Source organism: Solanum stenotomum, chromosome 7 (genome assembly GCF_019186545.1).
Source record: "Solanum stenotomum isolate F172 chromosome 7, ASM1918654v1, whole genome shotgun sequence".
In the NCBI taxonomy this organism is placed as follows: domain Eukaryota; kingdom Viridiplantae; phylum Streptophyta; class Magnoliopsida; order Solanales; family Solanaceae; genus Solanum; species Solanum stenotomum.
In genome coordinates this window covers 43,627,221-43,637,429 of record NC_064288.1, presented here as the reverse complement: position 1 = coordinate 43,637,429, position 10,209 = coordinate 43,627,221, and the positions used below count along the sequence as shown (strand labels likewise).

At 30.6% G+C, this 10,209-nt stretch overlaps 1 protein-coding gene across 1 annotated transcript; it reads left to right on the top strand.

Moving 5' to 3' along the window:
- The first annotated feature begins 6,625 nt into the window (after positions 1-6,625).
- LOC125871656 (CBL-interacting protein kinase 2-like) lies at positions 6,626-9,342 on the top strand. The gene is made up of 2 exons (XM_049552293.1): positions 6,626-6,730; positions 7,437-9,342. Exon 2 carries the CDS (start codon positions 7,778-7,780, stop codon positions 9,188-9,190), a length of 1,413 nt encoding a protein of 470 aa, XP_049408250.1. The 5' UTR covers positions 6,626-6,730; positions 7,437-7,777; the 3' UTR covers positions 9,191-9,342.
- The last annotated feature ends 867 nt before the right edge of the window (positions 9,343-10,209 follow it).

Here is a 10,209-nt window from a genome sequence, read left to right as displayed (position 1 = left end):
AAAGGTAGTATTTTCTAATGTCCAATAGCCTCCGTATTATACATGTTGCGCGCTTCACGTGATAAGAAGGACTGTACAAGACACGACTTCATAGACATCATAGGACATTTGAACTCTAAGCTCTGATACCAATTTTGTCATTCCTCAAGTCTACACCCTAGGCATGGTCAGCACTCAAAAACCATTGTTGGTCCCAAGCGAACACTTGGTCTTGGTAACTACTTAGCGAAAGACTAAACACATACATGGAGAACTTTAATGATGATAATTATAAAATCACTTACCTAAATTCCATGCTCTATCTGAATAAACTGAATATAAATAATGGAAATGTTCAAATTGTCTAAGGAAATACTAAACTGACTCTCTATCTTGTCCATAAAGCCTCTACTAAATTGAAGGTAGGTTTCCGGACAAGATCCACAACTACCTCAAAAGTACTAACTGACTACTACTACTACTACTACTAATAAGCATAATGAATGGAGTCCCCCGAAAGCAAGGAGGATTTAGCAAAGACAGGTAAGGTAGTTATCTCAACAAAGCACTTATTGATGATTCTGAGCACCTGTATCTGCATCATAAAATGATGCAGCGTCAAAAGACGTCAGTATATGAAATGTATGGTATGTAATAAAGCTAAATGAAATAGTATCTAAATCGAAAGAATATTGAAAATTACTTGATTGAAAGTAAAACATGCAATGTAATATACCAAGTAAAGATTTACATCTGAATAAGGTAATGCATATAAATTTCTAAAATAGTACTTTTAATTTTCTTGGGGAGTTTCTTTTAGTGACAATCATCAATATGAGCCTCATAATGATGCAATGTCTACCCCATGTTGCCAGAGCCATCCTATATTGTAATACTTCATATTTTGGAAAAGGGAGAAAGGACCTTTTTGGGCTAAGTCGGGTTCTACGGGTCCCATCTACGGATCGTAGATGGCACCGTAGGAAGGGGAAAATAAAATTTTCAAATCAAGTCCCAGCACCCTTTTTTACGATTCACCAGGATGATCCATCATTTCTTGCACGAGGTGTAGATAGGTCTCGTAGGTGAGTCCCAGACTTAGTGAGTTTTGAGGGTTAAAGTTGGTTTCTACAGTTGGTGTGTACGGACCGTAGGAAAACTTATGAGTGTAGAAGTGTTTCGTCACTTAAAATATTTGAATTTACTTTAATTCAGAAGTCAATGCATGAAAATAATTATGCAAAAGCTTTCAACAATTCTCAACTAAATTGAGCTCATGTGATAAAATAAGCATGAATAACATTTCAAGAACCAAAATACATGAAGTTCTATAATCTCAATGATAAGAATCAGAATTCAATAACAAAGAATAAAGGTCAATTCAAAGTTTATGAAAACATGAGTAAAACTCACAGATTTAACTCTTACTGAATGATATTTAGATTTAGGGCGTGGGGACGAACTTAGTCCATCACTATGATTATCCTTACATACCTTAGTGGCGAATCTTGAAGAAAAATCTTGGAAGATGAACCCTATACTTGGTGTTTCTTAAAGTTCTTGAGCGTCGAAATTTTAGAGTGAATAAGAGGGTTTAATTATCAAAAATCTAATTTCATACACGTTTAGGGTCATTTAGATAACTCCCTATAGGTTTTTAGGATAAAAATACCCTTAAAAATAAATAATAAGAGCTGGAAGTTGAAATATTATTTCTGCGGACAGTGATGTCCATATTCACTCTGTATTGTGGAGTCATCACGGAGCTTCTACCAGGTCAAAGCGTCTCTAGTAAATCATTCATAATAATTTACTTCGAATTTTGTTTAATACAAATTCGAAAGCGTTGGAATGAAGACTTATAATAATGCAAATATTAACTATCATATATATATATATATCAAAGAAAACCCTAGACCCGCCTACGTGGCGCCACCACAAACCAGGATTCCCTTTTAATTTATTTTATTTTCAAAACTAGCTTTCCTCTTTCATGAAAAGTTGTGACTTATGAAAAGTTGCGACTTTTATGAAAATTTGTGACTTTTATGAAAGGTTGTGACCTTCCCGAAGGGTTGCAACTTTTCCAAAGAGTTGTGACCTCTCTGATATGACACAATAAGCATTTGTTCACACGACCCTTTGTTGTCTAGAGGAATTTCCTCTCATTTTAAAACAACGTAAATTTTGAACTACTTCTTCATCTTCTTCTGGACAATTAAATATTTGTGTACTTTGGTCCTGTTAAATGACTCATTGACACCATTGTTTTGTTTTTCCATTCTGTTTCATTCTATTGTTACAGATCCTGGTATGTTTTTTACAGTCATTAATTTATGCTTATATTATTAATTATTATTTTTGTGCACATGCTTTGAACTTTGTTGTTTATGTTTCTGCAAAATTATTGTTACAAGTATTTGTTAGTACACATTAAATGACAAACGTTAATTGAGTATTCAAGCAAGTTTTCTCTACTGGAACTGTTGAAGGTACGATAAAAAAAAGCCCTTACAAATCTCTAATTTCTTCATCAACAACGTCATTCCTTCACATACAAGGAAGAGATTTTGTGTTCTTTAGAAAATCCTCTGAAAGTTAATAATTTTGCATGCCCGTATTTTTTGGTTTTTACGGTGTTGTTATGTATTTTTACTAAATTTTATCAGTGGATATTATGAGTACTTTAAGGATTGAAAGTTGATTGAAGTGTTAGTCAATTTGTTGATGTATGTTATTTCAAAACATAGGAACTTTTCTGGTTCGAATGATTTGTTATCATCATTGGATATCTCATAGTTTACTCCCTTTAATGTATGTTTTTCTCGTTATTTTGTGGTCTCCTTAAAATTGTATTGATTATTTTTCGTTTGGTATGTATATGATCTTACTTGGACAAAGTTTTCATCCTTTTAATGTTTTTTTTTTCCTTCTCATTCGGCTCTTCTAAATTTTTTTGGTGTGAATGATGACTTTTTTCGGCAAGCTTAATTTGAAGAATATGAAATAAAATATGCTCTAAACAAAAGTAATATCTTAAGCTACAAAAGATATGTCTATTAACATAGATTTGTTGTTCTTTATGTCCCAAGTCATTGCTGAGTGTTTGAGTTATCTAGGTTATACTCATTTTTAATTTTTAAATGTTTGAAAATATTTCTTTAACATGAATCTAGAATCCAATATTTTGATCTACTTGTACTTTCATAATGAAAAAATTATACATACATATTTCTGAAAAAGTCGTAAAGTTGAATTGATGAAGCATGTAGAAGGGCCTTCAGAGCAGCAGTTTAATGAAGAATGAATTTCTAAAATGGTCAACAATATTATTTTGCTGTCGTTTAAAATTTATTTTTCTCCTTCTATAAATTTTGTTAGACTAACAAAGTAACAGTAACGAAAAGCGGTGAACGTTTGACCTCAGACAAGTAGATTGTCTCTAAAAAAAATTATTTATGTTGTTGTGGTGTACATTTTTAACGGTATTAACTGATTTATAACTAATATTAATTATTGAAAACTTTCACATAATTTACTACACAAGGAGTTATTCTACCCATAAAATTATAAGATTCTATATTTTTCATGTACAAAAAATAAATAGAAAAAGTGATGTTTAATCGCTACATAAAAACATCACTCAGTTTTAACAAGACAATTATATTATCAAACATATACTATGATAAATTATGTAAAAGAAAAAAATGATTAGATATCAAGATATTTTTAATCATTTATTATATATATTTACAATTCTTGAGATATGTGATAGTGTCAAATCATTTAATATCTATTGAAATGTTCTTAAAACCTACTAAAATTTACTTTTTATCTTTTCTTATAATAATCTATTATTGGAAAGGTTGTGCAAAAATTTAGAAAGATTATTTATACCCGTGCGAAGCACAGGTTTATTGCCTATTTTATATATATAAAGGTTCAATCTTTAACTTAGACTTAAAATGATTTCTTTAAGTTTCTATTCTTGCGTGGTTTTTTGGTCTTGTGATTGAATCCATGATAACTTATTAGTTCCTTTTATTACTCTTGTACCATTTAACACAGTTTTCATGTTATGATTTCACTATTTAAATTGTAAAAATTAATTAAATTGGTGGAAAAGTTGGGCATTAGAATAATCATTACAATAAATGAAGTAATAATATAATAACTATTATGTTATATTTAACAGTAGTAATATAATATGAGTATATATCAATCCTCTAGGTATTTGTCGCTAAAATTTTTAGTGATTTTGAATGTAATAATATTAATGCAATTATCGTTAAATATTTTAATAATAATAAATATTATTATTAAAAGGAAAAAATATTGCCACTAATGTCTCTTTTATTGTACTGTATATTGGTGTAAATTAAAAAAAAAAAGACTATGTGGGTGCAATATTTTGTTTTGGATCGTATATTTTTTTTTTGCCAAATAAATTAAATAGATGGAATAATATTTTAACCGAAAAAAAACCCCTATGAAATATGGGAGAAAATCATTCACACTCCTCTATCTTTGCTTTAAAGTCAAAATCCCCCAAGGTTTTTTCTTTTAAAAAATCAATCTATGTATTTTCTATGAAAAAATAAATACTTTTTCAGAGGAAAAAAGAAAAGTGAAAAATACTAATTGAGTATATAAGTTAAATGACATTTTATAGTAAAATAAAGAAGTAGAATAAAAAATATTAATTTTCTTAATAATAATCAAATTTTAATATCTATTTTGCACATGTGAAATTAATAGGCATTAATAACTATATAAATATATTTTAATGCAAGTAACACAAATATAATAAACAAAAATAGTAGTATATTATATAACAAATTCCTAAATGGTTATCGTAAATGAATTTTAAATTATGATTTAAAAAACTGTTTCATCATTGACGATCAAGCCTCGTTTATCTATATAAACATTATTGCAATAATAGGTATATTACATAAACATGTCTTCTAACATGATAAGAATTGACATTTATGTCCTCTAAGTTTGACGTGTATAAGAAGACACTTAAATTAGTATAAAAATGAACAAGTGGACACAAACATTCTACATGGCATAATGCAAATCGGTCCTAGTGTATCTCACACAAATTGTCATGTAGGACGTGTTTATCTACTTGTTCAACTTTATATAAGTTTAAGTGTCTACTCGTGCGAAAAAATTAAAGCCATAATGTCAGTCAAGTCAAGTTAAAAGACATATTTATGTATTATACCTAAAAAAAATAAAAGAGTTTGAAACATATATATATATATACATGCATACTTAATACATGTGAATTAAAATATGAATCATATAAATAGCATTAGATTTGATGATAAATTCATAAAAAAAAATCCTACTTATATGTTAATCAAGTTAATTAAATAAATAAATGATTATATCTAGGTTAAAAATTATTCTATTGCATAATTGGATGATTGAAAATGTTAAAGATGAAATAGACATTGTATAGGATAAATGGGAGGGAGAATGTCTATTATTTAAACTTGAGGAAAAAAATATAATATTCAAATAAAATTGAGGTGTGTAAATAATTTTCACTCATAAAGCTAATTGGATTTTAATAAAATAAATCAGAAAATGAAAAAAGGAAAACAAATGGAATAAACAATGGCCTGGGATAAGATCTACCTCAATTGTCATCATTAACTATATATATTAAATATAAATCTTATCACAATGATGATTTCTTTTTTGCCAAGAATTGTCCTATGTTCAATGTTCATTCATGCATATCATAATAATTATCTTTCTATAATGGACAAAAACAATATGGTAAACAAATAATGAATATTCTAATATATCAATTTGTCTATATACCTATACCACTTGCCTGTATCTGGTGGCAATTACAGTCCCAATCTATTGAACCATTCAGATATTGTCATTTCTTTAAATATAACAATATTTTTTTTTTCTAAAATTGTTCACATTCTGTATTTTACTGCTAATCTGATCAATCTTATATACTATCAAATCATCAAATAAAATACACATTACTCTTTTTATTCTAATTTATGTAAATGAATTTGACTGACATGAAGTTAAGAGGAAAAAAACCCTTTAAAAACATGTGAAAATAAAACATAATTTTTTTAATAATCATAAATTATTTCATTGACAGTAATTTTGTGATTATTTAAAACATCTCATATACAAAATTAAAATTAAAATTAAAATACAAAAAAAAAAAGAATATTTTTTCTCAAACGGAATTAAAAAAAATACTTCCTCCCATCTGTGTCAGTTTATATTACTTACTTTCTTTTTTGGTCATTTTTAGACAGTAAAAAAAAAGACACTTTTTTTATTAAGTAATAATTTAATTTTAAAATATTTATTTTACCTTTAATGAAATGATTTATATCAACACAAATATCTTTCACTTGTTTTAGACCACTAATTTCAAAAGTCTTATTTTCTTTCTTAAACACGATGATGAGTCAAACTAACTTGTATAAAATGGAATGGAGGGAGTAACAAAAATAAGATGAAAAAGATGGAGTAATTTGTTAAAGATACCTGGTCATGACTTGACAATTTTAAAAATTATCTAGTGCTACAATTTAGATATGAGGATTGAGGGTGTATGATTTTAAAAAGAGCAGAGCAGGTATAAAAAGCCATAAAAAGCCCATGCCTTTTCCCATTTTATGTGTCTGCCTCAATATTTTCAAAAATACAATTGCTCATCTATCTCCCTTCTTTCAGTATTTTTTTCAGTTTAAAGGTAAGTAGATTCACCATTTTACATTCCCATCTATTTGGTTTTCTCTATGTTTCTGCACTTTGTTTACTATGTATTGTATGCTTTATTCATTTTGGAAAAAGTTTTGTTTTCTTGATATTGGTTTTCCATAGTCCAATTTTTTCTCAAAAGTTCAAAAAGTAAAGAAGAGTGGAAAAAAAATAAAATTATATGGGGTCTTATGAGTAATCGCATTAATGAAAACCTTTAACTCTAAACTAGTTGATTCATTTATTTTTGTGAAATTTGCTGTTCTGCTGTTTTGCAGTCTCAAGATTCAATTTTTATTCAAAAATTATGCTAATGCATACAACTTCTATTGTTTTCTCTAAATCCATTTAATTGCGCATTCTGTTTTTCTTTTAATTTCTTGACCTTGATTGGGGGGCGGAGCCAACAATCGAACCTAGTAACTTTGGCTCAAATCATGTATTTGTATGTAAAGAAAAATGGAAATCTTAGTAAGAAAAATAAAAATTCTAGTAGCTCAGTTGGTTGGCTACCTAAATTTTCACCTTGTTGGTGAAAGTTCGATTCCCACAGTGTAATCCCCTCCCCATTTCCCTTACCCCAATGCAAAAATTAATTTAATATGTATCAATAATCAATACAAGAATGCAGTAGTAAAAGCAAATTGTCATTTTCAGTGTGAACTTTGTTCTTAGTTACTCTTTATGATTTCATTCAGGTAAACATAGACATTGGGTTGTTACAAGTTAAAGTATCCTCTTCAGTATTCACTAGTTCATTAAAAGGACCAAGGGAATGCTGAAAGATGTGCTTAAGAGCTAGCAAGTTTTTCTTTGAAATTGAAGCACTATTGGAGCTATCCGATAAACTTGATGAGATTGCACCATTATTTCCAACGTCGTCCATGTTCACTCATCAAATGCCAAACCCGACTAGATTCTTTCACGGTCAAATTGTATCGTTTCACCATCTTAGTGAAGATGGTTGAGTTGTTCACTTCTTGATAAATATTGTGTTGAAAATAGCTAGTTTGATTACTCGGGGTTTGTTGAAGTTGAGATGGAGAGTAAGGGGAGTAGTATACTAATGGAAAGGTATGAGTTAGGGAGATTGTTAGGACAAGGTACTTTTGCTAAGGTCCATCATGCGAGAGATGTCAAGACTAGCATGAATGTGGCTATTAAGATCATCGATAAGGAGAAGATTGTAAAAGTTGGGATGATTGATCAAATCAAATGCGAGATTTCAGCGATGAAATTGGTTAGGCATTCTAATATTGTGCAGCTCTATGAGGTGATGGCCAGCAAAAAGAAGATTTATTGTGTAATGGAATATGTCAAAGGAGGCGAGTTGTATAACAAAGTGTCTAAAGGGAAGTTAAAGGAAGATGTTGCAAGGAAGTTATTTCAGCAATTGATTAATGCTATTGATTTCTGTCATAGTAGAGGTGTTTATCACCGAGACCTAAAACCGGAGAATCTATTGCTTGATGAAAATGGGAATCTAAAGATTTCAGATTTTGGATTGAGTGCTCTTGCAGAATCTAAATGCCAAGACGGTTTACTTCATACTAAATGTGGGACACCAGCTTATGTTGCACCAGAAGTGATAAACAGGAGAGGCTATGACGGTGCTAAAGCTGATATTTGGTCATGTGGGGTGATATTATATGTCCTTTTGGCTGGATATCTTCCTTTCCAGGATTCAAATTTAATGGAGATGTACAGAAAGATCGGTAAGGCTGAGTTCAAATGCCCTAACTGGTTCCCTCCTGATGCTCGCAGGCTGATATCGAAAATATTAAATCCAAATCCTAGCACAAGAATGTCCATTTCTAAGATAATGGAGAATTCTTGGTTCAAGAAAGGGTTGCAGCTGAAACCTATAAATGCTGATACTGAACTGAAGCCTGAAGAGGCAGCGATTGATGATGCAGGTTTTGGTATCGGTGAGAGTACCGACTCAATAACAGAAACAGAGCCAGAACTGGTCAAGCCTGCACACTTGAATGCTTTTAATATAATATCTTTCTCAACAGGTGTTGACTTGTCTGGCTTGTTTGAAGAAAGAGATAGAAAGAAGGAAGTTATATTTACATCAAAGCAACCGGCGAAAACAATCATCTCAAAGCTAGAGGATGTAGCTAGGCGTTTGAAGTTGAAGGTGATGAAAAAGGATGGAGGACTATTGAAGTTGGAAGGATCTAAAGAAGGAAGAAAAGGGGTGTTGTCTATTGATGCAGAAATCTTTGAGGTAACTCCAAATTTTCACTTTGTTGAGATGAAGAAATCGAATGGAGATACGATAGAGTACAAGAAGACAATGATAAAGGATGTAAGACCAGCATTGGAAGACATTGTATGGACTTGGCAAGGTGACGAGCCGCGGCCTCAGCATCTAGCAGAGGAAGAAATTTTGCAGACTTATCAGGGGTACTCATTTGACACTAATTCACCTCAGAAGAATGCATAATAGAGAGAGAAGTAAAATCTGATGTAACTTGATCTTTTTCCATTTTCTGTGCTATTAATGATGTATTTATATTTGAATAATAGAATATTAAGTCCACTCTATAATTTCTTTTATGTTCTGGATTCAAGGTTGCATCAGCTTTTTATATCAGTTTGTTCTCTGGGGAGAAACAATGAGTAAAACAAAATCCTCTCCAGTGTTATTAAAACAATGGGTAGTTGGTGGAGCATTAGAAAGATTAATGCATGCATTTTTTTGAGTCTGTAAATCTACCTAAAAATAAATAAAAAAGCAAACATAAAATAGGAAGGTAACAAAAACATCTAGATTATTGTCTTTTTGCTTCTTTGCTGAAGCTCAATTAGCTCTACTACTTTTGAAGCTCCAGCTCTTCGGTTCTTTGCATCTTCCTCATCAACGCTCTATGACGTGTGTTTCTTTATTTCCTTAATCTTTCGTTCGTTCTGCACTTTCTTGTTAGCTGTTCTTTTGAGTTCCTACAAGAATCCTTAGGTACATATAGAAGAATATAATGAGCACCCATAGTGCTAATGCCACACACTATATTTGTTCCCAACTGTTGGTTGATAGAGAATATTCTCCGTATCAAGATTTGATTCTGTTCCACAATCGCTCATGTATATAAAACCATGTATATGACCTAGAAAGATAGAAATTAAATTATCCAACTATCTTATTCCATATGGTGTCAGAGCCTTAGGCTTATTCCTAACTAAGTTTATTCATATCTTTCTATAGACCCATCTGACTTATATTTCATAGCAAACACCCATCTGCTCCCAACCAACTTTTTTCCTTTTGGTAATTTCACAATTTCCAAAGTTTTGTTTTTTCCAACGCTTCTACTTCAACCTTCATAGCTTTCTCCCACTCCCCGTTACCTAATGTTTTAGACAAATATTTGGGGATAGGAATTGTGTGGAGGTTATAGAGAAAAAGCTTTATGACTTGGGGATAGATTTTAATATGTCACGAAAAGGTATTCTGTTCCACAATCT